The 27,771-nt window shown below is 41.4% G+C and overlaps 1 protein-coding gene across 3 annotated transcripts in view; it reads left to right on the top strand.

Moving 5' to 3' along the window:
- GRHL2 (grainyhead like transcription factor 2) overlaps nt 1-27,771 on the top strand; it is a 169,980-nt gene that overhangs the window by 29,467 nt on the left and 112,742 nt on the right. For all 3 annotated transcript variants that reach the window (XM_020874442.2, XM_020874441.2, XM_020874443.2), the window contains exons 2-3: nt 16,189-16,384; nt 25,589-25,656. In XM_020874442.2, the coding sequence (XP_020730101.1) occupies nt 16,189-16,384; nt 25,589-25,656 (264 nt within the window). The remainder of the gene's footprint in view (nt 1-16,188; nt 16,385-25,588; nt 25,657-27,771) is intronic.

Genomic DNA, 27,771 nt, shown 5'->3' with positions numbered 1-27,771 from the left:
CAAGTCTAAGTTTGTCACTTCCCCTATAATCCACTCTTATGCAGCCCCATCTCTATTTAAATTAGAGCTGTGTTAGTCTGGGCTCTCCAAGCTAAAGACTCCATGATGGGATTAAGTTGACAAGAATTTGGGCTTCCCTGGTAGCTCAGCTGGTAAAGAATCCTCTTGCAATGCAGGAGACTCCAGTTCACTTCCTGGGTTGGAAAGATCCCCCAAAGGAGGGCATGGCAAACCTCTCCAGTATTCTTACCTCTAGAATCCCCATGGACAAAGGAGCCTAGCGGGCTACAGTCCATGGGGTCGCAAAGAGTCAGACACAACTGAGCAACTAAAAGCACATCACATAGCACAGCATGTATGATGTATTTTTTATAAAGTTTTAATTTGAAAATTTTCCTTGATTTTTTTTTTGACCTGTAAGTATTTATAAGACTATCTTATAATTTCTAAACATGCGGTGTTTAACGTTCATCTTTTTGTTATTGGCTTACAATTTAATTATAATGTGGTCAGAGAATTTAGTCTGTTTCATAAGAATTCTTTGAAATGGGTGGTCTTGCTTAATGGCTTGATACAGGATCAATCTTCTTATGTACCATGGGTGCTTAAAAAGAATACTCCTGTCTTTTTAAAATTCAGTTTGAAAAAAATCTCTTCAAAGTAGAGTTAACTCATTTTCACTTATTGCAGTGCTGAACTGTAAGGTCTTACTTTTCACAGGTGATTTTGTCATTTTTATTTTTGCTTACTTCTGTTTCATTGATCAGTGTTTCTTTTTTTCCATTATTTTCCCCTAGTGGTTTTCTAGTAGAGTGATCTTCAAACTGTTTGTTCTCAGAATCTCCTTACACTCTTATATTGTTGAAGTCCCTAAAACATGAGTTTGTGTGGGTTTTATATGGACTATAGTCTGCTGGGCTCCTCTGTCCATGGGATTCTCCAGGCAGAAATACTGGAGTAGGTTGCCATGTCCTCCTTCAGGGGATCTTCCCAACCCAGGGATTGAACCTGCCATCTCATTATGTCTCCTGTATTGGCAGACACGTTCTTTACCATTAGCGCCACCATATATGTGTGTGTGTGTGTGTGTGTGTATTACAGTTTACCAATCCAGCGTGTGTGTGTGTGTGTGTGTGTATTACAGTTTACCAATCCAGAAATTAAAGATGAGAAATATAAAATATATTTTATTATTCAATTAAAATAATGATTATAAACCCATTTCATATTAACATAGCATTTCAAAAATGAAAACTAATTAAAATTTCCAAAACGAGGAATTTAGTGAGAAGTTCTGTGTTGTGCTTAGTCGCTCAGTCGTGTCTAACTCTTTGCAACCCCATGGACTATAGTCCGCCCGGCTTCTTTGTCCATGGGGATTCTCCAGGCAAGAATACTGGAGTGGGTTGTCATGCCCTACTCCAGGGGATCTTCCCAACCCAGGGATCGAACCCAGGTTTCCTGCATTGCAGGCAGATTCTTACCATCTGAGCCACCAGGGAAGCCCCTTAGAGAGAAGAGTGGTATTGATTTATATTTTTTCAATTCTCTTTAATGTCTGGTTTCATAGATGACAGTTAGATTCTAATATTTGCTTCATTCAGTGTGTTGCAGAATGTTATTTTGGTTGAAGTATATGTGAAGAAAATCCTGCTTCACACTGATAGTTGGAAAGGAAAGATGTATCTTTAAAGCCTTTGCAGATAATTGTAGATACTTGGATATTGCATCAAAACTCGGCAGGTGGGCTCATTCCTAGGGTGGGCCATTCTCTTAAATTCGAGGAGTGCTCAAGGGTGCAGAGGGTATCTGGACGTTTCCTTTGCATATGTACAGGTGAAGCCCAACGGGGCAAACTCCGGGTAGGACACGGTGGAGTGTTTTAAAGCTGAATTTCCCTCTGTGCTCCTTCCACAACCCGTTTGTTTCATTTGGTAGTTTGAAATTACTCTAGGCATTTTCCCCAGTTGTTTTTCTCTCTGGTTCTAGGACCCTCCCAAGGACTGACCCCTTCTGTATTCAGGAAGTGAACATGTAGCTAGTTGCTATGACTGACTTGGTTATAGATGCTGAAGACTGTGAGTTAGTTTTCCAGGCTCAGTGGGAAATCCAGTTCTCACTTATGCAGTAAGTGGGGGTGCAGTGCTCTTGACTTCGGTTTCTCCTCTATTCCAGTCTTCTGCTTTCTGACTTCTAGAATTGTACAAAATTTGTTTTCACATTGACTACACATTATTACGTGTCTCAGTTCAGGGAAATCTTTGAAGGAGAAGTAAACACATGAAATGGTCACGAGATAGAAATCTGTCCTGCAGCCTTTTAAGAGACTCTTATTTTTTTATTTTTTATTTTTTTCCTGCTGGAGATTTGAGCATGGCAAGTTTCTCTAAAGAACTGATTCTCTTTTTAATTTCTGAAGCTGATTTGGCTTTAAGATGATTTTTTTTCTTTAAAAATTAAATTTTGGTCACTATTGAAATATAATGTTTCTAATATTTCCTAATTATTTAATGTATGTTTTTATTATGTCAATTACTTAATATTTTCTACAGGATATTTAAAAACAGATGGCCTCTAACTATGTCAAACTAAAGATGGATAAAGTGTAGTAGTTATTCTTCTCCATATGCAGTTTATTTGTGTTACCTGCCCAGTACGTACCCCACAGAAAGTTCAGCACCTTGAAATTCTACAAATAATTAAAACACTTAATCTTTGTCTTCAAGGAGCTTATAGACTTCCACTTTGTGCAATAATTTTAGAACTTTGGATTTAGATGTTGTTTCATTTACTTCCATGTAAGAAAATCCCCTGTCATATTGTTTTCTTGTATCTGGTCTGTTTTCTAGTTCCTTCTTTTCAAGTAACTTTTTGGATTATGAAAGTAGAACGTAGTCAAGAATTGACAACAAGGAAAAAGAATGCTGAAGAGCTCAGGCTCTGGGATGCCATCCTAGTCTGAGATGACTGCTACGTGACCCTAGGCATGTAACTTAGCACTTTGTTCAACGCCCCTGTCTGTGTAAAGGGCTTGGTTACCTTGTCCGACTTTATGGCTCCAGTAAAGAATAAGCGTATTAACTCATGTCAGGGGCTTAGAGCACTATCTGGCATATGGTAGGGGCTCAATAAGTATATCTGCTGCTGCTGCTGCTAAGTTGCATCAGTCGTGTCCGACTCTGCGACCCCATAGACAGCAGCCCACCAGGCTCCCCCATCCCTGGGATTCTCCAGGCAAGAACACTGGAGTGGGTTGTAAGTATATGTTACTTATTAAAGACTATTTGAAAAGTGAAAAAGAAAAATTCACCCATAACCCCTGTTAATATTTTGGATTTTGATTTACATACACACAACTTTAACCACTTTTAATTATTTCATAGATTGCAAACTCTACAGATTCTCTCCATTTTAAAAATTATTGTCTTGTCCTCTTTCTTTTACTTTCCATTTTGGTATCTTTTTCCTCCTGTTTGTTTCTACTGCTTGATGATGTGCCTTTCCAGCTGCTTCTTAATTATATCCCTAATCCTCTGAATCCTTGATTAATTAATAGGTGGACGAAGGGTGCTTGTGTGTGTGCATACTCAGCTGCTCAGTCGTGTCTGAGTCTCTGTGACCCCGCAGGCTGTAGCCCATGGGTACCAGCAAACCTAGGGCCTGGGTGAGAGAGACCTTCAGTCAATGGATCAGTGTATTCTGCAGTTAATATATTTTAAATGGAACTATCTTAATTTTAATAAGCAAGTTTTGTTTTAAAATCCACTTATTTTTAAGAACTGTGCATTTCATATGGTTTATATGCATTTTGTATGAGAGCATTATAACATTTTCACTAAATTAATCAAAATTCTCTTTGTCAAATACAACCATCTTCAACATAAGTCTATCGATGTCACCCCAGACTTTTGGATTCATTTTATTTCCTTTGACTTATATATGGATTTGGTCAAGGGCAAAAAGTCAGAGTCATTAAGGACAAATGCTCAGTGTAGAAACTTCCTAATCGATTTCAGCCCTTGTTCCAACATGGAAAGTATCTGTTATCTCTTGTGATTTGCCTCTAGCAAGAACCAAAAGGAGGGATGTTATTGAAAGTAGCTACTAGTGAAATGACTAACATTTTTGGCATTTAAATTGTGACATTAGCCCTGGTCAGGATGGTTGGTTCATTAGTTTCCATTTGAAACTCATATTCTGTTACTGGAGAAAATGCCAGGATTTCCAAAGAAAGAGTGATTGTCAGTTCTTAAATCTTGCCCTTAAATTTAGGATCTGAATATGGTCTTTTTTTGGTCTTTTTGGCTGAGAAGCTGACGTGATTATCTGTCAGTAAGCAGTTACGTTAAATCAGCTATGAGAAATTGAAGTGGATGAAGATTAAACTCCAAGTGCTGAAGGCTCAGTATAAGAAGAGGCATTCTATTTGGAAAATAGAATTCATGTAATCTCAAGATAAAGGTTGTGTGTGTGTGTGTGTGTGTGTGTGTGTGTGTGTGAGAGAGAGAGAGAGAGAGAAACGGACAGAGAGAAGGAGGGGGATATTGAGACAGAGAACATAGCATGAAATCCTGAGAATCATTTTAAAATGTCACTTCTTTTTTTAATTGAAGTATAGTTGATTTATACTATTTCTGATGTACAGTGTTTCAGTTATATATATATATGTGTGTGTGTATAATATATATACATATATATAGATATTCTTTTTCAGATTCTTTTTTGTTCAGATTATTACTGTGCTATGCAGTAGGTCCTTGTTTATCTATTTTATATATAGTAATGTGTATCTGTTAATTCCATACTTCTAATTTATTTCTCTCCTCCCACATTTCTCTTCTGATTACCCTAAGTTTGTTTTCTATGTCTGTGAGTTTATTTCTGTTTTGTAAGTAAGTTCATTTGTATCATTTTTTTAGATTCCATAATGTAAGTGACATCATATGGTATTTGTCTTTGTCTATCTGACTTACCCCACTTAGTAGGATAATCTCTAGGTAAAACTTCATTTTTTCTTCCTTTTGGCTGTGTTTCAAGACATGCAGGATCTTCCTAGGGATGGAACCTGCCTCCCCCCCCAGCCCCCACCCCCAACACACACAGTAGAAGCAGAGTCTTAATCACTGGACCATCTGGGAAGTCCCCAAACTTGACTTCTTAAAGAGAGGTGCAGAGATTCTTTTGTCCCCAAGTCAAGTCAGTGTTGGGGATGATAGACAACAGGTGGGAGGAAGGGTCACGAATCGAAGTGCTTTGCTGAGCAGAGCTCAGTTTTCCTCTAGCTTTGTCTCTGGTCTCTGGTCTCCACATAAGTCTGCTTGATTTCCTAGTGTGTAGCTCACGTTTTGGGGCTTCCCAGGTGGCACTAGTGGTAAAGATCCTGCCTGCCAATGCAGGAGACATAAGACATGTGGGTTCAATTCCTGGGTTGGGAAGATCCCTTGGAGGAGGGCACGACAACCCTCTCTAGTATTCTTGCCTGGAGAATCCCTTGGACAGAGGAGCCTGGTGGGCTACAGTCCATACCATTGCAAAGAGTTGTACATGACTGAAGCAACTTAGCATGCACTCACAGCTCTTATTTCAGGAGAACAGAAGAACGAATCCTCATTTTGTTTAATGTGAAGGTGAAAATTAAGAGTTGAGAGAAGGACACTTTAGGATCAATACTTGTTAAATTTATTTTACAAATCTGCTTCTTACAATTAAGGCAACTTGCATTTGTGTAGCCCTTTACAGTTCACAACCAATTTACAAATATACTATAAACTGATTTTATCAAAATGGAAAAAAAATCTCCCCCAATCCCTTCATAGTACTTGACTCTTTATTTTTTAACCTTTTCAAAAAATTAATTTTTATTGGAGTATAGTTGATTTACAATGTTGTGATCTTCCTAGTCCTTTAAACTCCAACTTACACTTCAATTCTTCAACTGAACTTTTATTCACTCATTCAACAAATTTAATTGAGTGGCAGGCATCGTTCAGTGCTTGTGATACATCCATAAGGGGAAAAAAAAAGAATCTCCATCCCGTGGAGCTTACATTCTCGTGGGGGTAGGTAGACCATGAACACAGAACATAGTAAGTAGGCTACACTGGATGAGCAGATGGTGCCTACCAGGGGAGAAAGGAGAAGGGGCTTCCCTGGTAGTCCAGTGGCTCAGACCCTGTGCCCAGTGCTGGAAAGGGGGTGATGATTTGATTCTTCGTTGGAGAGCTAAATCTCACTTGCTACACCTGGGGATCCCACATGCTGCAGCTAAGACCCAGCACAACCAAATAAATAAATACTTTTTAAAAAAGAATAGAAGCTGTGTAAGGGAGATGTAAAGTTTGGAGGAATTGAGATTTTTAGGGTAGGCGGTATCACTGACTCAGTGGACATGAATTTGAGCAAACTCCAGGAGATGGTGAAGGACAGGGAAGCCTGATGTACTGCAGTCTTTGGGGTCACAGAGTCGGACATGACTTAGTGACTGAACAACGAGGGTGGGTGGAGGCAGGTCACTGCATTAATAAAGGTAGTCAGGATTATGCCTCACTGTGGTGAGATCTGGGCAGAAGTTTAGAGGCGGTGAGAGAGTCATGTGGGGATATTGGGGGAAAGAGCATTCCAGAAAGATGAAAAACAGCTGGAGTCAAGACCTGAGGGTAGAGACAGGGAGACCAAGAGAGAGGATTAGAATGTGGGCGGAGAATGACAAGTGGAGTGAGCACCAGGAGGGAAGCTGGGAGAAGTAAGGGAGGAGAGGTTCTGTAGGACCTGGAAGGTCGCCGGAACGACCTTGACCTCTAAGGAAAATGGGGATAATATAGGACTGAGGATGGGAGTAGCCTGATCTGATTTATGTCTTAATGGGATTTCTCTAGATGCTGCTTTGTTGAGAATAGACTGGAGGGAGGAGGGGGACAATGGTGAAAGCAGGGAGGTTTATTCAGAAACAGTATTAGCTCTCTGTTGCTGGGTAACATAGTATCTAAAAACTTGGCAGCTAAAATAGCAAACATCATCTTACACAGTTTCTGATGGTCAGGAGTCTAAGAGTAGCTTAGCTGGAGATGGCTGTGGCTCAGGGTCTCTGTAAGGCTGCACTCAGGCTGTTATCTGGGACTATAACTGATTTCATACTTGACTTTGCCTGCGGGATGTACTAAGCTCCCTCACGGGTTGGTGGTGGTCTTCAGTTTCTCATTAATTGTTAGTCAAGGCTTCAGTTCCTCACTGTAATGTGGCAGTTTAGTTTCCCCAGAATAAGATAGGAGCAAGAGAGAGAAAGACAGAGACTTATCAAAGTGGAAGACTTTCATTATCTAATTCTAGGAGTGCCATACTGTCACTTCTGCTATCTGCTATTGATCATGTCAAAGTCTGGTACAGTGTGGGTGGGCACTCCACAAAGCTGCGAGTTCTAGGAGGCACGGATTGTTGGGAGCCCAGAGTGGAGGTTGCCTGCCTCAGAGGCCATTGTGGTAATCCAAGTAGAAGATGATGGTGGCTTGCAGCAGCATACTTGCAGTGGAATGGTGAGAAGAGGTCACAGTATCTATAGGATCTTTAAATGAAGTGGATGGAAGAAAATGAAGGTTCATGGATGACTCTGTGTTAGCTGCCTTTTAAGAGATAAGTGCCTGAGGCCAGTCCAGGTATCTAGGTGTGCTACTTGACTCAGGGAGGGGTGTGTGTGTGTGTGTGTGTGTGTGTCATAGAGTGGGGACTAGTGCTTTTAGAAGAAAGCCAGTGCAAAGTTGGAGAAGAGGGATTCACAGATCTTTGAGTGAAGTCGGACAGATTGGGAATCCAACGCAGGTCAGGGACGTGGTGTAGGATAGACTGAACCATGTACGGGAACTGTTGGCTTTTTGATTAACGAGTGCTACTTTTTTGGTGTAGCTGGTGGATCTAACAGCTGAATAACAGTTTTCTTTCCATAGCTGGTATTCTTTGCATAGTAAAAATTAAATGGTAGAATATGTAGTAAATGGGCTTCCCTGGTAGCTCAGCTGGTAAAGAATCCACCTGCAATGCAGGATACCCCAGTTCAATTCCAGGGTGGGGAAGAGCCCCTGGAGAAGGGATAGGTCACCCGCTCCTGTATTCTTGGGCTTCCCTCGTGGCTCAGATGGTAAAGAATCCACCTACAATGCACAAGACCTGGGTTTTATCTCTGGGTTGGGAAGATCCCCTGGAGGAGGGCATGGCAACCCACTCCAGTATTCTTGCCTGGAGAATCCCATGGACAGAGGAGCCTGGTGGGTTACAGTCCATGGGGCTGCAAAGAGCTGGACATGACCGAGAGACTAAGCACAGCACAGCACGTGTAGTAAATAATAGACACACTGTAGGAGTTTGTAGTACAGGAAAGCCCTTAAAAACTCAAACAGGAACAATCAGGGAGTATTTTCTGCAAGATGGGATGTTGGAGCTGGACTTTGCTAAGAGTAGAATTTAGATGGAGAGAAGCAGGTAGGGAGTTTCAGGCCAGGGAACAGTCTGAGCAAACGCATGGATATAGAAATGGGGCTTCTTTGTGGAACTTGAGCTAAATGGTTCAACTCCTTATGCTAAGCAAGTAGGGATAAATTTTGAGAAGTAGGTAGGGGCCTGATAGTGGAGAATCCTAAGGATCAGATGGAGGATTTTGGACTCGATTTTACAGGTGGTGAAGAAACATAGAACACTCTTGAAAGTAATTAACTACGAAGGTGATTCCACAGGGGCTCAATAGGGGTTGAAGGCAGGGAAAGCTGAAGGATGACGAGACCACTTGGAGGCATGAAGAGATAAGACGAAAACTGTGTCAATGTAACTGTCAATGTAACTGTCAATGTAACTGTGTACATGTAACTCCATGACTGATTCATGTCAATGTATGACAAAACCCACTTCAATGTTGTGAAGTAATTAGCCTCCAACAAATAAAAATAAATGAAAAAAAAAAAAAGACTAAAACTGTGATGGTGGATGTGGTGACTGACTCCATATAAGGGATAAGAGAAAGTATAATAGCTAACACACATGATGCTTTTATATGGTGTCAATTTTAATTCTGAGAAAATCCGAGAGAGTGGATATTATTCTGCTTCATTTGGGAGTACATCTCAGTTTTACAGGTGAGGAAACTGATGCCCAGAAAGGTTAACTAACTCAACCAGGGTTACACAGCCAGTAAGCGGTGCAGCCAGGATTTATACCCAGGCCATCTGGCTCCGGAGTCTATATTTTATTTTATTTTAAATTTATTTATTTTAATTAGAGGCTAATTACTTTACCATATTGTGGTGGTTTTTGCCATACAGTGACATGAATCAGCCATGGGTGTCCCCTCCCATCTCCCTGCCAACAGAGTCTATATTTTAAACCAGTACATAAGATTTGGCTCTGGATAACTAGGAACAGGTGATGATGAAGTGTGCTCAACTGGGAAATGATGGTTACCTTAGTTATGGATTGAGTTTAAGTTGACAACAGGACATCTAAGAGAGAAGGCAGAACCAGCTCTTAGGTGATACATGTCTGTTAGACACGAAAGTAGAGGATGAATGAAAGCCATGTGAACCAACAATGGAGAGAAAAGAACCAAGGGCCCAGGAATGATGAGAGTTAGAGAACAGGAAGAGGAGAGTAGCACTTAGGCTTTGCAGGTGGCGCTCGTGGTAAAGAACCCGCTTGCCAACACAGGAGATGTAAGAGATGGGGATTTGATCCCTAAGTTGGGAAGATCCCCTGGAGAAGTGCATGGCAGCCCACTCTAGTATTCTTGCCTGGAGAATCCCATGGACAGAAGAGCCTGGTGGGCTACAGTCCATAGGGTTGCAAAGAGTCAGGCATAACTGAAGCGACTTCGCATGCACGAAGAGTAGCAATTGGAAAAGAATGTTTGGATACAGAGAACTGCCCTTGTACAGTATCTTCGAAGCCAGGCCAGGCAAGATTTTACAGAAGTGAGAAATGGCCAAGAAAATCCAAGGAGATTAAGAATGGAGAGCCGTCTGTTGGATTTTGAGTGGAGGTCATTAATAGAATCAGTTCTAAAGAGAATACTTCTAACTATTATTTACTGAAGATCTGTAATGTACCAGGCTCATTGTATGTGAATATCTGAGTTTACCTTTAGAACAACACTGTCAGTCTGATATGATACAGAGAAAGAAACAGAAGCTTGAAGAAGTAAAGTACCTCATCCAAACTCAGAAATTGACAGAGCTGAGATTAAAACTGAAGTTTAACCATTCTACCCCTAAATTAAGGCAAAAAGCTCCCAAACAACCCTCCCCACAAAGGAAGACTAAAGCTCTTCTAGGAATTTTTTTTTTTAAAGAATGGTAAGAAATGAATTGAAAGTGATAATTTGACGTGAAAGCTTCACTGTCCTGGTTTTCTGTGGTTCCAAGTGAAATGAATTTACGTCTGAATTTGTTGATTATTACTGCACATATTTTTAGGAGGTGAAGGCATTATGTGTTAAGTTCTGTATGCTTCTCCCCAGCAAAGCATTCTCTCTGTTAGACTCTTACTAACGCCCCAGGGCATGATAGGTTGTGGTAGAGTGATCTGGAGTTTTTCTTGACCTGTTGGTTATGATCTCAGTCTCATGAATGCTCCACCTCTTTCACTATTTCAGTTGATGAATCACTCATCTGTTAGTTTTTCTCCCAGCATCAACAAAATGAAGTAGTGGATTAAAGAAACAAATGAAAGACAAAAAAAATCTAAGATCTAACAAGAACTTTAGCCTTGCTGGAAATACTTAGGTGCTAATATAAACTTTCCTCCAAGGAAGAACAGGGATCAGGTTTATAGTTGATGTATTCTGTGTTCAAAGCAACTCAGAAAATTGCACACCTAAAGCTACTGAAAGGATATTTAAAAAGCTGACCAGCAAAAAAAAAAAAAGTTGACCAGCACATGATTAGAACTACCATTCCAAAAGAGTAATGATGAAACTCACCCCCAAACTTTGGTAAAAGCTGTTCTGTGAAAACTTTCCTTTCTTTACAGGTCTACATTTTTGCTCAGTGTACCAGAGAGATTGTTCTGTTTTTATTAAACCAAGCTTTATTCAACAGTGCTCTGTACCGGAGAGATTATAATCTATGGGAAAAAAAAAACCAAAACAAAGTCATTATGCAGTTAAAGGGAAGAGCATAAAACTCCTTTGGCCATCAAAAAATCTGAACAGAAACAACTAGCAAGGTTGTATTTTCCCAGAATATTTTTTTCTATTGATCATGTAAGGATTCATCAAGCATTTCTTCATAGAAAAGCTGATGAATCTAGATTTACGAGTGAATGTTTGTGCTGGGAACATATGAAATCAGCAATCCAGGAGACTCAGCAGGAAGGAGAAAAAGGAAGACTCAAGGAAAAAATCTCTCCAGTGAATGAGGACGCAACTTAGTGTAAATCAAGAGTTGGCTCTTATCCTTCACCCTGGTGCTTCCTGCTGAATTTTGGAAATTAGCCAGTGTTGTAATTAGCCACCCCGCCTCCCAGCCTTTGTTAAGTGAGAGTCAAATCCCCATCTTTTCCAATGGTGAGGTCACTACGAATAACCTAAAGCTCTTCCTTCCTGCCGGATGATTTGAGGAAGTATACATGATACGTGGGCACTCCTGGGCAGCAATTAGGGTTCTGATTCCTCTATTCTGCCCTCTAAGTGAAGGCTGCAGACCAGCCCCCAGGGTGGCTTCTACTAAGTGACTGGGAGGGGTGGTCATGGCACCACCCCATGTGGCCCACTGGCACTGTCTTCTTGGTCCTCCCAGAGACTTCACTTCTCCCACTTACAGACCCTTAGCAGTCCACCAAAATTCTGTCTCTAAATCCAACTCTGTCCTCTGTGATTAGTAATGTCCACAACATGGAAATGCTGTTTTACTATTAAATCAAAATCTGTAATTTTTTTTTACATTGAAGAGTAGTTGATTTATGATGTATTAATTTCTGCTGCACAGTGAAGAGATTCAATTATACATATATGTATGCATTCTTTTTTTATATCCTTTCCCATTATGGTTTATCACAAGATATTGAGTATAGGTCCCTGTGCTATCCAGTAGGGCTTTGGTGTTTAGCCATTCTCTATGTGTTGGGAGAAATATCAATAACCTCAGATATGCAGATAATACCACCCTTATGGCAGAAAGTGAAGAACTAAAGAGCCTCTTGATGAAAGTGAAAGAGGAGGGTGAAAAAGTTGGCTTAAATCTCAACATTCAGAAAACTAAGATCATGGCATACGGTCCCATCACTTCATGGGAATTAGATGGGGAAACAGTGGAAACAGTGTCAGACTTCATTTTTGGGGGCTCCAAAATCACTGCAGATGGTGACTGCAGCCATGAAAGTAAAAGACACTTACTCCTTGGAAGGAAAGTTATGACCAGCCTAGACAGCATATTAAAGAGCAGAGACATTACTTTGCCAACAAAGGTCTGTCTAGTCAAGGCTATGGTTTTCCAGTGGTCGTGTATGGATGTGAGAGTTGGACTGTGAAGAAAGTTGAGCGCTGAAAAATTGATGCTTTTGAACTGTGGTGTTGGAGAAGAGTCTTGAGAGTCCCTTGGACTGCAAGGAGATCCAACCAGTCCATCCTAAGGGAGATCAGTGCTGGGTGCTCATTGGAAGGACTGATGTTGAAGCTGAAACTCCAATATTCTGGCCACCTCATGTAAAGAGCTGACTGATTTGAAAAGACCCTGATGCTGGGAAAGATTGAGGGCAGGAGGAGAAGGGGATGACAGAGGATGAGATGGCTGGATGGCATCACCGACTCAATGGACAGGTGTTTGGGTGGGCTCCGGGAGTTGGTGATGGACAAGGAGGCCTGGCATGCTGTGGTTCATGGGGTCGCAAAGAGTCGGACATGACTGAGCGACTGAACTGAACTGAACTGATGTACTAGTTTGGATTGCTAACTCCAAACTCCCACCCCATCCCTCTCCCACCTCACCTGCCATTAGCAATCACAAGTCTGTTCTCTATGTCTGTGAGTCTGTTTCTGCTTTTGTAGATAAGTTCATTTGTGTCATAATTTAGATTCCACACATAAGGGATATCATATGGTATTTGTCTTTCTCTGATCTACTTCACTTAGTATGACAGTCTCTAGGTCCATCTATGTGGCTGCAGATGGCATTATTTCATTCTTTTTTTAAATGACTAATACACCATTGTATATAAATATGTACATTTCTTGGACTTTCCAAAATGAATACAAATGTGCTCCTTTTGTCAGAAAATCCCATTGTTTTGCATTACCAATACATTTTTCACTTAAAAAAGTATTTCCCACATCTGCCCATTTCACCACTGACCAGCACTCTCCTGCCTTTCCTTCAGGTCTTTGTGGGAACTTTGCTTCCTCCTGGATCCTCTGGCTAGGTTAGTCCCCTCTGTCATAAACCCTCACTCATGACACTGTTCATTTCTCATGCTCATCACGCATGTAACACTGGTGTTTGCTTTCCCTTCCTGGATTGCAGGCTACGTGGGCTACAGGGCATGCCCATGTCCTTTGCCATCACACCCTCCATGTATAGCATGATAATTTGGTGTCTGTTGGGCTCTTATGGAAAATAGCTAAGTGAACAACTTCAGACTCCCTTAATTAATTAGCACTTCTACGTTATAACCAAAAGTTGCTATGCCCTCAAACTTTCTAGGAATATAGAACTGTGCCGTGAGACTAATACTTGTCATTGTTGTTCAGTTCACAATTGTTTTATCCACTATTTGAGTTCTCACAGTCATACTGTGAGGTTAGTAGGGTAGGCATTGCAGTGCTTTGTGTTTTAACTTTTTGTTTTTTACTGGAGTAGAGTTGATTAACAATGTTGTGTTAGTGTCAGCTATACCACAGTGATTCACTTATCCATGTATCCTTTTTCAAATTCTTTCCCCAATTAGGTTGTTCCATGATATTAAGCAGAGTTCCCTGTGCTATACAGTAGGTCCTTGTTGGTTATCCATTCACATCAGTCAGAATGGCTGTCATCAAAAAATCCAGAAGCAATAGATGCTGGAGAGGGTGTGGAGAGAAGGGAACCCTCCTACACCCTCGGTGAGAATGTAAATTGGTGCAGCTACTAAGGAAAAAGGGCTTCCAGGTAGCTCAGTTGGTAAAGAATCCCCCTGCAATTCAGGAGATCCCGGTTCGATTCCTGGGTTGGGAAGAGCCCCTGGAGAAGGGATAGGCTACCCACTCCAGTATTCTTGGGCTTCCCTGGTGGCTCAGATGGTAAAGAATCCTCCTGCAGTGTGGGAGGCCTGGATTTGATCCCTGGATTGGGAAGATCCCCTGGAGAAGGGAAAGGCTGCCCACTCCGGTATTCTCATCTGGAGAATTGCATGGATTGTACAGTCCATGGGGTCACAAAGAGTCAGACACGACTGAGTGACTTTCACTCACCCACTTGACTAAGGAAAAAACAGTATGGAGTTTCCTTAAGAAACTAAAAATAGTGCTGCCTTTATGTAAGGCACGAAGAAACCTCGGGCAGTGTTCCTCCTCTGTAAACAGTGAACAGAGACTCACTTCCAGAGCCTGTGCTGCTCCGTGTCACCACACAGCCGAATGGTTAGAAAGGCCTTCAACCAGGGTTTTCCCGTTTACTTCCAGAAACTTGGTTTTTACCCATTTAATTCAATTCATGTACAGTTGGGTCATTTTTTCTCTTTCCTCCCAATCAGTTCTACCAAGCCACTGGCACTAAGAGTTCAAACCATCTAAAATTTGGAGACCATCTAAAATTCCACTCTGCTCAATGCAGCTTCCCCTCCTCCCCATATATGTTACCAATGTCATTTTCCGACCCTCCACTGATGCATGACACCATGCCTCCACAAAGGGCCCTCAGCACAGCCTTTGTTGTGAGTTCACACCAGTTTTCCACCACAAAGTGAGCTAGGAGACCATCTACTGTTAGAGGGCCCTGCAGGAATATCAGCAAGAAGGTTTATCTTTACTGAATGACCACCGGAAGGCTCTTGCTGGTGACCGGCATACATGCTGCCTTTGCAATCATGCCACTTGTCTGTGTCACATTACCCCGAGTAGACCCAGGTGTTACTTAAATACAATGTCTCATTGTTACTTTCTGATTTCATATCAATGAACAAGTCTGGGGTGTGCTGCTGAGGACTGCGGTGGTTTAGGGGTGAAAGTGAAAGTCACTCAGTTGTGTTCAACTCTTTGCGACCCCGTGGAATATAGCCCGCCAGGCTCCTCTATCCATGGAATTATCCAGGCAAGAATACTGGAGTGGGTAGCCATTCCCTTCTCCAGGGGCTCTTCCTAACCTAGGGATCAACCCCGGGTGAGTCACCTGCACTGCAGGTGGATTCTTTACCATCTGAGCCACCAGGTACTTGAGCTATTATTGAATCCTTAAGAAATTGCTTTGATGGTCATTTGCTGCTTTACCTGAGTTTGGCTTGGTTAGGACTGACAAACAACTCCAGCCCCTCTTGTCTGCTGAAGATTCTTCGGGTGCCCTCCTCACCCTCCATGATGATCTTTTATGATCTGTAGCTTCGATGTCCTTTAAATATAGTAGGATCCCATGGAACACAGGACTCATGTACAGAGTTCATCTCTTTCCTGTTGCTTCACATCCGTATGATGCATCATATCTGCAGAACGCCTTGTGCTTTGTTTCTGTAGCTTCTATTGCCTTTTAAATTAAAGGACTTGGATTGGTCTATAATTCGCTAGCAGTTACAGTATAAATTACACTAGATAAAACTGTTTTTTAACCACCATTGACATGCCGATTACTTTTAATGTGTCGTACATATTTATACACTAGAACTTACAGAATTAAATGAAGCCTGTTCCCTCCCAGGGTTTCATTCTAATATATATTAATGAAGGATAATCAAATAAAATGATTTGGCTCCTGAACTGATTGGTTATGAAAAGCTGAGTGTGAAGGGAGTCAACTTAAACTACTTCTACACTACCTCTTAAAGATCATTATTACCTCTCCTGGACAGTCAAGGAATAAATCAGGGGCTTTATCAATGTGACGTGGCCATCACTTTAGTATTAATCTTCCTTCTCTTCCACTCTGGGGAACTACAGTGAACCAAATCACAGGCATATTTTTATTCCATGTGCATATTTAGTGGGAAAAGAACACTTCTCTGATCATGAACCTCGAATGTCTCTTGCTTTCGCAGTAATAAACGACTGGTGGCCTTAGTGCCCATGCCCAGTGACCCTCCATTTAACACCCGAAGAGCCTACACGAGTGAGGATGAGGCCTGGAAGTCGTATTTGGAGAACCCCCTGACGGCGGCCACCAAGGCAATGATGAGCATCAACGGCGACGAGGACAGCGCGGCCGCGCTGGGCCTTCTCTATGACTACTACAAGGTAGGCCGCGCGGCCCCGCCCCCTCCGCCCTCGCCCCCGGCCGCCCCTCTCTGTGGGCAGAGAGCACACGCGCCTGGTCCCAGGCCAGAGAACTGAGGGATTCCCACACTCACCGTGGAACTCAGCCTCTTCTTGTCTCAGTGCTTCCCTGCTTTCCCGTCTGTGAAGCCCAACTTCACCCCTGCCCAGAGGGAGTTTTCCTTTTCGGATACTTGCTTCTGTGCCCCCTGTTTACAAGCGTACATAGTATCTACGTTTAATGCCTGCAAGGCCGGAGACCTGGGTTTGATTCCTGGGTGGGGAAGATCCACTGGAGAAGGGATAGGCTACCCACTCCAGTGTTCTTGGGCTGCCCTTGTGGCTCAACTGGTAAAGAATCCTCCTGCAATGCAGGAGACATGGGTTCGATCCCTGGGTTGGGAAGATCCCCTGCAGAAGGGAACGGCTACCCACTTAAGTGTTCTGACTTGGAGAATTCCATGAACTGTATAGTCCATGGGTTGTAAAGAGTCGGACACAACTGAGGGACTTTCACTTTCACATTTAATTCCTACTTCATATCATATTGCAGTACTTCTTTGCTGCCATTTTTACTTGATGATTTTTGGTGAATAAGGAATATTGCATTGTGTGGCTGTACCGTAATTTAGTCATTGCTGTTTTGGGGCATTGAAGTTGCTTTATTTCTTATTTTATTTTATTATTATTTTAAAATTAAGTAATGTGGGACTTCCCTGGCGATCAGTGGTTAAAACTCTGTGCTTCCATTGCAGGGGGCGTGGGTTCCATGCCTGGTTGGGGAACTCAGATCCCACATGCTGCATGGTGCAGCCAAAAATAAATAAATTAATATAATGAAATCAATAAATGAAATAATGAGACCCTTTATATTTTTATTTATTTATTTTTTGGCCAAACCCTGTGATGTGCAGGATCTTGGTTCCCCAACCAGGGACTGAAGCCAGTCCCATGGCAGTGAAAGCAGCAGTAAAAGTGCCAAGTCCTAACTGCTGGAGTGCCAGGCAACTCCCTAGTTTGCTTTTAGATATTCTATTTTATAAGAAACATCAGGATTTCTAGATTTTTCACTTTAGTAAGAAATATACCAATGAATGCTTTTATGGTAGACTTTTGCAGCAGTTCCAAAATCTGTCTCCCTTTGTTTCACTGGGCACTCAGTATTTATTTTGAAAAACCCTTAAAACAAAATGAATGTAATTCACTTGCATTACAAAAATACTTGTCACAGGTAGCTTCAAAACAGGAGTATTTCAGGAAAGCAAACAACAAACATTGGTCTGTCTCTTCTGTAAAGGACTGTATCTGGTATGACCTGCTTCCTTAGAACCAGTAAAGTGTAAAAAGTCAACAAGTATTTACTGATTGAGGATATTTATTGCCTGATTTGATTGGGGCTTATGCTGGGATTGGCACAAAGGTGAAAATGGCTGTGTTTATTTTGCTGGTTGGGCGCAACTCTTTAGAATTAGAACTAAATCCTCCTCTTGCCGGCTCCCTCCGCCATGAGAAAATCACACAAGAGGAGTTTTTGTTTGAGTCGAGTGTCAGTCTCGGTTTCCTACTTCCTTCCTGCCTCCCAGTTCCTGTTTCCTTCCAGCAGTCTTCACCAGTGCAAGCTTTGCTGTCTCTTGTGTCTCTCCTAAACCAGAGTTTTCATGCTTTCCAAGGATCTCCCACCAACACCAACACCAGTACCAACTCTGGCACTGACCGACCACCCCCAAGCCTACTCTTTGACCCACCTTCTCTAAAATTATTCATTGCTTTTTCAGCTTCCTCTAACTTTCTCTATTAAAACGCTAAGGAGGGCTCCCTCTGTGGGGAGAGAAAGTAAAGCCAAGCCCAGTTGCACTTGTTAGTCTCTCAGTGGTGTCTGACTCTATGCGACCTTATGGACTGTAACCTGCCAGGCTCTGCTGTTCATGGAATTTCCCAGGTAAGAATACTAGAATGGGTTGCCATTCCCTTCTCCAGGGGATCTTCCCGACCCAGGGATCAAATCCGGGTGGGTCTCCTACACTGTGGGCAGATTTTTTACCGTCTGAGACACCAGGGAAGCCCCAAGTTGTGCTTATCAAAGATGAGATATTGGGTTGGCCAAAAAGTTGGTTTGAGTTTTTCCATAAGCTGGTACGAACAAACATTTTGGCCAGCCTGATACAAGGTATTATGAGTAACTGATAGGTTGGCCCATCCAGGCTATTTTAACTGAGGATGTTATTGACTCAAATAAATGTATCTTATGGTTAGAAAGTGCTGGAGAAATAATGGAAAGGCATTCCATTTGTACCCTTGCAGTCTAGGTTGACTTTTCCCCCTTACTAAGAGAACTGGAATTGGCAGATTTCACAGCTCTCTTGTGAAGGTATACAATTCCCAACATGACTCCTGACCTAGCAAAAAGGGGCTTTAACTTTGGGACCTGGGGTCCACATGAAAGGATGTAGGGTCTAATCTCCATTTCATGCAAGTAGGACAGTTTCCTACAATGACCAGGAAGCACCTGAAAAGAACTGAGCCTGGAAAACAAAGATGGTTTCTCGGCAGGCTTTCTTTTCTTCTTTTGTTTGTGGTTGTTTTATATATTTTAATCCTTTTTGACTGAGAAGCTAAGTTGAAAAACACAAGGATGATTTCTAAACGTTTTGGGGTGAACATTTTCACCCCAAATGTATTGAGGATGGTATAGAACTTATCATGTTAGACTGTTTCATGTTCTAGGCTATTTCTTGAGGGTTTAGATTTATTAGACTTTTGTGTTAATACTTAATGTTTGGAAATGATCTCGATCTAATCCCTTGAAAGAAATCGCAAAGCAATTTTTATTTATTATAAAGAATAGTTAAGCTTGACACTCATTAATCTTTAAAATCTGGTAACATATCATTAAAGTGACTGATTTAATCACTTGGGTCATTAAAACTTTTTGGTAAGCTTTATAATTTCATTAAGCAAATATGTTAGTAATAGTTTTATAAGATTATGAAGAAATACATTAAGACAATTTTGAAGAAACATTGTTCTTATTTTTTAAAAACAGATTTTTAAAAAATTTCACAGTTCCATTACTGTGAAATGGACATAATTTCAGGCATCTTTATTAGATGACAGTTCTTTCATATTAATGAAAAAGAGAAATATACCTTGAAACAAAACTCATTAGTAATTTAGAAAAGAATTTAATTTCCCATAGGTTCAAAGGATAAAGTATTAGTAAATATGGTACCTAGATTACCTCTCCTTTTGTACGTTATTAATAGTTGAAATTCTGCTTTCATAAATATTTTAAGATACAGAGTAGGGAGTTTACATAAAACTCAGTTTGAGGATATGGAGGAAATGGAACCCTCCTACGCTGTTGGTGGGAATGTAAATTGTTTCAACAACTGGAAAACAGAGGTGTCTCAAAAAACTAAGAATAGAACTACTACATGACCCTGCAATTCCACTCTCAGATATATATTAGAAAAAACCCAAAACACTAATTCACAAAGATATGTGTACCTCACTGTTCATAGCAACATTATTGACAATTGCTAAGATATAGAAGCAACCTAAGTTTCCATCAATGGGTGGATAAAGATGTGGTGTGTGTGTGTGTGTGTGTATTCCACATACAGTGGAATACTAGTCAGTCATAAAAAATGAAAACTTGCCATTTGTAACAACATGGATGGACTCAGAGGATATTATATTTAGTGAAATGTCAAAGAAAGACAAATGCTATATAATGTAACTTACATGCGAAATATAAAAAATAAAAACACACCAGTGAATATAACAAAAAAGCAACACACTCAGATATAGAGAACAATTGGTAGTTACCAGTGGGGAGATGGAAGAGAGGAGGGGCAAGTTTGGGGTGGGGATTAAAAGTTACAAACTACTATGTATAAAATAAATAAGCTACAAAGATAAATTGTACAACACAGGGAATATCACCAATATTTTATAATAACTAAATGTGATATAATCTTTAGAAACTGGAAATTACTATTTTGTACACCTGAAACTTATATAACATTGTACATCAACCAGACCTCAAATAAATAAGTAAATAGTCATCACTACTTGCTCCCACCCCCCCCAAAAAAAACCCCTCAATCTATAAACAAGTCTAAACTCCTACTGTTGAATTTGTATTTTCCAAGATTAATTTATTAATTTAGGATATAAAATATTCCAATAAAATGTTTTCTAAGACTGTGTGGACTAGCACAGTTACATAGCTCATTTATTTCCCACAAGCTTCACTATATTTTTGCTTGAAATTTTAAACCTTAAAGAATTAGCCTTGTTTTTAAAAACTCTGTGTGCAAATGATCATTTTCAGGCCTCACTCAGCCCTCTCTTATTTACAGTTTGTGTATGCTGGTAGTAAAGTTATAACAAAGTTAAATCTATTTTGAGAATGGACTTTCTTTCTGTAGTTAAGTAAAATGTTAATGGAAAAAAAATCAGAAATTCTATTTTTTTGAATATAAACTTAGGGAAGTCAGATTACTGTAGCAATTGCTACCGCAGTATCATTTAAATTCTGTAGACTTTTTATACCTCTTTGGAAATAATCGATTCTTTTTGTGAAACATACCATTTTCCCCTCACTGCTGAGGTTGCAGTACATTACCTCTCTGGACAGTAGAGAGAGGAATGTGTGTGACACGCAGCAGACACTCAAAAGCAACGGCGGTCCCTGTCCCTGGAAACTGCACGAGTGTACCTTCGTGTAATACTTCATCCACTACAGTCTTTCCACCTGTGTTTTAAACCTGTCCCCACAGGATCACTGGAGTGAATCCAATCAGGTCTTTTATTTTCAGCTCAGGCAACTAAGTGGAATTTACAGAGGTCCCAGGGCAATCCTGTGCATGCCCAACATCTATGTCATGAGGCTGTCTCAGTTAGTTTTCTTGGGCTGTTGTGACAGATTATCACAGACTGGGGGCCTTAAACAACAGAGATTTACTTTCTTACAGTTCTGGAGACTGAAGTCTAAGACCAAGGTGCTGACAGCGTTGGTTTCTGGCAAGGCCTCGCTTCCTTCCCATCTTGCAGATGGCTCCCTTCTTGCTGTGGCCTCACGTGGCATTTCCTCTGTGCTCACACGCTCCTGGCATCTCTTCCTCTTCCTAGAAGAGTGTCAGTCCTCTAGGATTAGGGCCCCACCTTTAGAAACTCATTTAAACTTAGGTGCTCAGTCGCTCAGTTGTGTCCAACTAAGTAGCCCCGTGGACTGTAGCCCCCCAGGCTCCTCTGTCCATGGGATTTCCCAGGCAAGAATACTGGAGTGGTTTGTCATTTCCTGCCCCAGGGGATCTTCCTGACACAGGGATCAAACCCACGTCTCTTGTGCCCCCCGCATTGGCAGGTGGGTTCTTTACCAGTAGTGCCACCTGGGAAGCCCCATTTAATCTTAACCATCTCCTTTTAAAGGCCCTGTCTCCAAGTATAGTCACATTGGAGATTAGGGTTTTAACATACAAACATTGGAGGCATACAATTCAGTCCATAACACTCAACCCTGTTTAAAAATTGCTTTAATGGAATCCATTTGAAAATAGGCTTAAAACTTTAAGATATGTATTTGGAGTTTAGATGAAATCTATAAAATTAACCAAAATGCTAGAATTTGTTGTAATTTAAAGACTCAGATACTAGCCTAGTTCTATTCGGTTCAAGCTATTCACCAACAACAGCTCTGAAATCAATTGTGACCTTTTGATTAATTTCAGCCATGACAGAAAAATATGACAGAGTTCATTTGTTAATTTTATGTGGTTTGATTTACTTTAGCTTACTTTACTTTTCCCCTGAAGAAGCTGGTGATTCGTAATCGTCTGATTCTAGCTCTGGTGAAAATATTCTTCCCTGGCCAGTTGGTTCCTCTCTATTCTGTTGACCTGGTGCTGCTGGAAACCAAGATGTTTGTTTGTTTGTCTAACCATTTGGTCATACATTTATTCATTCATCCATCCAACAAATGCTAATTCACCATGACCTTCCAGCAATGGTGTAGATATTAGGGGGGTGGGTTGAATATCCAAGGCAGATGGGACCCACTTTAAGACCTTAGTGAGGTCACAGTCCAGGATGTCTGTAACAGTCCCATAAACCTATAACCACAGTGCATGGCAGTAAATATTATGAAAGTGCCGTGCCCCAGGTGCAGTGAGGAGGGTGTGCCAGCCTTCCAGAGAGCTCCAGGTTTTCCAGAATCGTGCTCAGTCGCTCAGTCATGTCCGACTCTTTGAGACCCCATGGACTGCAGCTGGTGGTGCTAGCGGTAAAGCCTGCCAATGCAGGAGACATAAGAGATGGGAAGCAGTGCCTATTCTACGGGGAAGCAGAGGAGAGTTTTTCAGGTAGGCATACGGAGAAGGAGCATTTTAGGCAAAGCAAACAGGATATGAGAAAACGTGGGAGGTCAAACTCCAGGATGCATTCAGTGAAATCCAAGGAATCAGCCTTGCTGAACTGTGGGAGTGAGCGAGGGGGAGGGCAGGCAAGGTTGGTTAGGAAGGCAGTGACTCCTTCTGGAAGCGACCAGGCTGGTGGGCTGGGCTTTATTCCCCCAAGAGAGAGTGCAGGGCTAGGCCCATGGCCTTGTTTTTTTGCTAGATGAATGAGTGAATAAATGATTTAATAAATATTCATAAGCTGTAGAAATTTTTGAAAGAAATCTTTCTATTTTTAATTTAAAAATAAAGCCTTTTGTTTTCTGTTTATATACATTAAAGAAAATGGATAGAAGCTTAAAGAAAATGAAATTTCCTGTAATTTCTCTATTATTCTTTGACATCATTTTCTCTATTACTGAAGGATTTTGAACATTGGCCTGCTAGATTGGAGAAATGATTTACACATGTTGCAGCCACAGCAGCAGCAGGGAGATGGATTATGAGCAGAGAATCCAGTGAACAGGTTGTTGCGATTGTCCAGACAAAAAAGAATGAAACCCTAAAGTAAGATCTAATGGTAACTGTTCCCTGGGTCAGCATTTGTGAGGCTCTTCCTAAATCAGCCACTCTATTTAGTCAGTCATGCAACGCAGAAACAAAGCAGTATGTTCAAGAGATCGTTGAGTATTTGTTGGAATAAAAGTTGGCAACTGATTCTGTTTGTGTGTGTGTGTGTGTGTGTGTGTGTGAGAGAGAGAGATTTGATGAGAGAATCCTATAACTAGGATCACAATAGCTCAGTTGATTCTCAGATTAACCAAGGCGGAGTACAGAAGAAGGGCTTTGCGGAAAAGGATAATTGTATGTTGAGCTTGAAGTGCTTACTGTAGGATGTTTAGGTAGGGATGTATGGTGGTGAGTCTAGACTCCAAGAAGGGGCCTGAGTTCAGAGATCTCAGCTTCTCTAAGAAGGACAGTCTTTGGGAAGCCAAAAGTAAGCAGCATGGTTCTGGGTGGCCCAGATGGGAGCAAATCTGCAGGCACGGTGGGGTCAGACTGAAAGACCACTCTGGTTCTTCTTAATGGAGCCAGAATGGATTTGCAGGGACTAAGTGCAGGAGAGGAGAGACCAGCTAAGCGGATGCAGTAGCCCAGGCAAAAGAGGTGGGGGGCTGAGCCAGGGGGCAGGCCTGCACAGGGAAGTGGATGGATCTGAGTCACATGGGATTTAGTGTGATGTCTTTAAGACTCATTCATATTACAGCACGTATCAGAATTTCATCTTTAAGACTGAATAATATTTCATTGTGTGTGTGTGTGTATATATACACACACACACACACACATATATATATATATATAAAATACATTTTGTTAGTCGTTCATCTGTTAGATGGACATTTGAGTCATTTCCACCTTTTGGCTATTGTGAATAATGCTGCTATGAACATGGATGTGCTTGGTATTAAAATTTTGTGATTATCTGTCATCTTCAGGAGATGATAGGAGTTTTGTTTTATTCATTTCATTTTCTTGTTTAACATGTAGTAATGCTGCTACTCTGTAGACCCTCAACATTGACATCTGCATGAAGGGCTTAAAACTGATTTACTTTATTTTTATTTAACAAATGCTTATAAATTTCCACGCTAAGTGCTTTTAAAAAATTGTCTCTTCTAATTTTACTAAACACCCTGTGAGGTATGGAACTACCACGATTCCTTTTTTTACAGCTGAGGAAACTGAGGCAGAGTTAGTTCGTGGTAGAGCTGAGATTTGAACCCAAACGATCAGGTCGAGGTCTGGACTCTTAGCCACCCTGCTGTGTCGCCTCCCTCGCCCAGCTGGCTGGGCTTGCAGACACATTTGGGTGAGTGGAAGCCATCCATGAGGATTGCAGGAGGAGTTCAGAAAAGAGAGACTTCTCATAAACCCTCTTTTATGTCAAAATAGTGCAGGATGCGTTTTCAGTGCAAAGGTGTGTGGCTGGAAGGAAGATCTGGAGATTTAGGGAAAAAACAAAATTGAAAAACAAAAAAATCCAAAACATGCAACCAGCCAAACAAATCTAAACCCACTATTCATGTATTTGAGAACTGCGGTAGAGATAGATAAGCGATCCTTAGTGCTGTCGGGTGATTAGATGATGGTCAGAAACACAGCTGGAAGGGGTGTCCCTTCTCTCAAGTAGCGCTTTTTCAATAATCTTTCAGGTAATGTGTTGGCATTGTAGTTGTGAAGTCCATAATAAAAGTGCGTTAGAAGAAGAAGGGTGGGAGGCAAGCGGTGAGCTACGTAGGGAGGGTGGGTAAAGGTGGCCCAGGTATTAGATGTTGCCTCGCCACTGAACGGTGCAGCCCACTATCATGGGCTCTACATGTCAGCCTGGAGTCCCTCATCACAATGGAGGGTCAGTCTCTGTTCCTTAATGGGATGCTTTCTATGTGCTCCGGAGCATAGATTCCCCTCATCTATGTAGGGGAGGGTTCATCTAGGTAGGGAGGATTCAAGAAGTACTCAGGTCCAGCGACAACTGCCTATGTTGGCAGAGCACAGCAAAATCACGATTGCTGTGACTTTACATCGATCATCACCGTTTTGTGTCTGGTCCACTGTCATTGCCACTCAGACTTCTCACCTTTAACCATCTCCTGGCCATTGCAAATCTGCCACCTTTCTCCAGAGAATGCTCACTTCATTTTCTTTGCTTATGCTGGTGGCAAGCTCTGCACAAGGTCACAGTTGCATCTATGTAAGTCTGACTAATGGTTGGTCATGATTTCAGGTTCCTCGAGACAAGAGGCTACTGTCTGTAAGCAAGGCAAGCGAGAGCCAAGAAGACCAGGATAAGAGGTATGATAATATATACAGGAATATGTCTGACTCTCCAGATAACTCCTTTTTAATGTTTTTGACAATGATAGTATTAAACTATAACTTTTGTTCTTGAGAGGATGTGGGAGTCAAGACGCCTGACGTCTGCTCCCTGTCTTTTGGAGCCTGGACCAAAACTGGATTTCTCAGTTGGGAGAGCAAATTGCAGTTTTTGGTTTTGCAATTTGCCAAGGGTCATCAGTGTCTTCCAAAGAGGTTGCAAATCCCAAGAGACAGAGGTGATATACTGGCAAGATAGCCCACTGCTAGTGTGAACTTTTCTGTTAATTCAGTGGCTGTGTAACTGCGATGAGACTCTTAAAGGGAGTGAGACATTTGAAGATGACCTTTGGTAAGGGGGAGAGGAAGGAGGCCAGGCTGATCTCAGTCCAGGGAGGAGCTGGTAGGGAGCCATGGGTGGCAGAGGACACTGTCAGGGTGCAGGGGCAGGAAAGATGTTAGGAGACCATAGGTAACACTCTTTTCCTTCAATCTTGAATTAAGGACCAGTTGAAAAACAAGACAGATTGAAATTAAAAAGGAAAAAAATCAATTTTATTTCTAATGAAGAGTAATTAGAGAATGTGGTTTTGAACAGGCAATTTATAACGTATCAGTACTGACTTAGATATGGCTTCTCATCCAGTCCCAGGCAGGACTTCAGGCCTCCCTGAAGGGACAGACCACATAGGGCCTGGCCAAGGTGACTGGAGTGTCTGTCCCCTTTCTTTGGCCAAGATGATCCAGATATAAAGAAGGACCCATAAAGGTCTGAACCACCTTGTTCAACTACTTCTCCCAAAGTAGCTCCCGAACACAACCAATCAAATATATCTCTTCCCCTGCAGAGGAATGGAGAAGCCACAATGCTTTTCTGTTGAAGGGTTTTCCACTTGGAAATATGAAGCCAAAAGAAATGAAGTCTCCTACTAAAACAGATGTCAGAATCTTTCCTGCCCTTGATAGGAACAGCTTGTGACCTTGTGATCTTGTCATACGACTAGCAGTGGGGACCGCCGGTCAGCAGTATTATGCTGTGTGTCACCTCCAGGGCACACCCCCAGCAGAAGGTCAAGGCTGTCTGTGTGTGATTTGCTCTTCCAGGGGCATCTTCTGGGACTCTATGCTGCTCTGGGGACCTGGGCACTAGTTAGCAGCAGTGATGACAGGGAGAAAGAGGCTGATGCTCTTCAGGTCCAATAACTTTTCCTCCATCCAGTCCGTATTTAATAAGTTAAAGAAGTTTAAGTCCTACACCGGTAATCACAGAAAGATTAGGAACGCATGCAGAGGGTGGAGATGAGGAGAGAAATGAATCTAAAATGTGTGCTCTGTATGTATCATAATAGATACAATAGGCCATGTTTTGGTAAAGTATCTTTTAGAGCAGCCTTAAAGACTGACAGCTGCCCACTGTATTTTAAAGGCCGTTTTTATATCTACGGAGTGCCTTAAAAAAACTGGCAGTGAGGTATAGACAAATCACCTTGTGTAGGCTAATTATGACTTTGTAGACTTCTGGTTAAATGTAATTTGGAAGGATATCATTTGGTCTGCAGTGTACTCATGAATTAAGGTGCCACGGGCTGGCATGATATCATTACAAATGTTTGTATACAGAAGTCACCACTTTGAAAAGTAATCTCAAGGACATGACTCCAGTTTTTTTTTTAAGAGTATACTTTCATGCACCATTCCTAGCATTGCATTTTTTCCTCATGTTATAATGTTTGGTTCAGTTTTAAATTCTATTGCAAGGGAGTCAGTATCTCACAATAGCTCTTAACTTTGTTCAGATCACCCGTTTTGGGGGATGACTTTCAAAGTTCTCCGGCATCAGCTTTTAAAGTCAGTGCTATTCTGCAGAGGCACTGTTACACATTACAGGACAGTGCTGAGTCTGTTATTTCCTTGTCTCGTGGTAATGAAGATTCAACTATATTTGCACGACTGTATTCACTTGCTTATCTATTTGTTTATAAGAATGCCCAAAATATTTTGACCTGTGTTTCTTGTTTAGAATCCAAGTGTTTTACATGAAATACAGACTTAAGAAATTTGGACTGAAATGGACTCTGACTGTAGAAGAATTGA

Source organism: Odocoileus virginianus, chromosome 15 (assembly GCF_023699985.2).
Source record: "Odocoileus virginianus isolate 20LAN1187 ecotype Illinois chromosome 15, Ovbor_1.2, whole genome shotgun sequence".
Classification (NCBI taxonomy): Eukaryota; Metazoa; Chordata; class Mammalia; order Artiodactyla; family Cervidae; genus Odocoileus; species Odocoileus virginianus.
The sequence above is the reverse complement of the archived record's forward strand: the minus strand, read 5'-3'. Positions and strand labels throughout refer to the sequence as shown.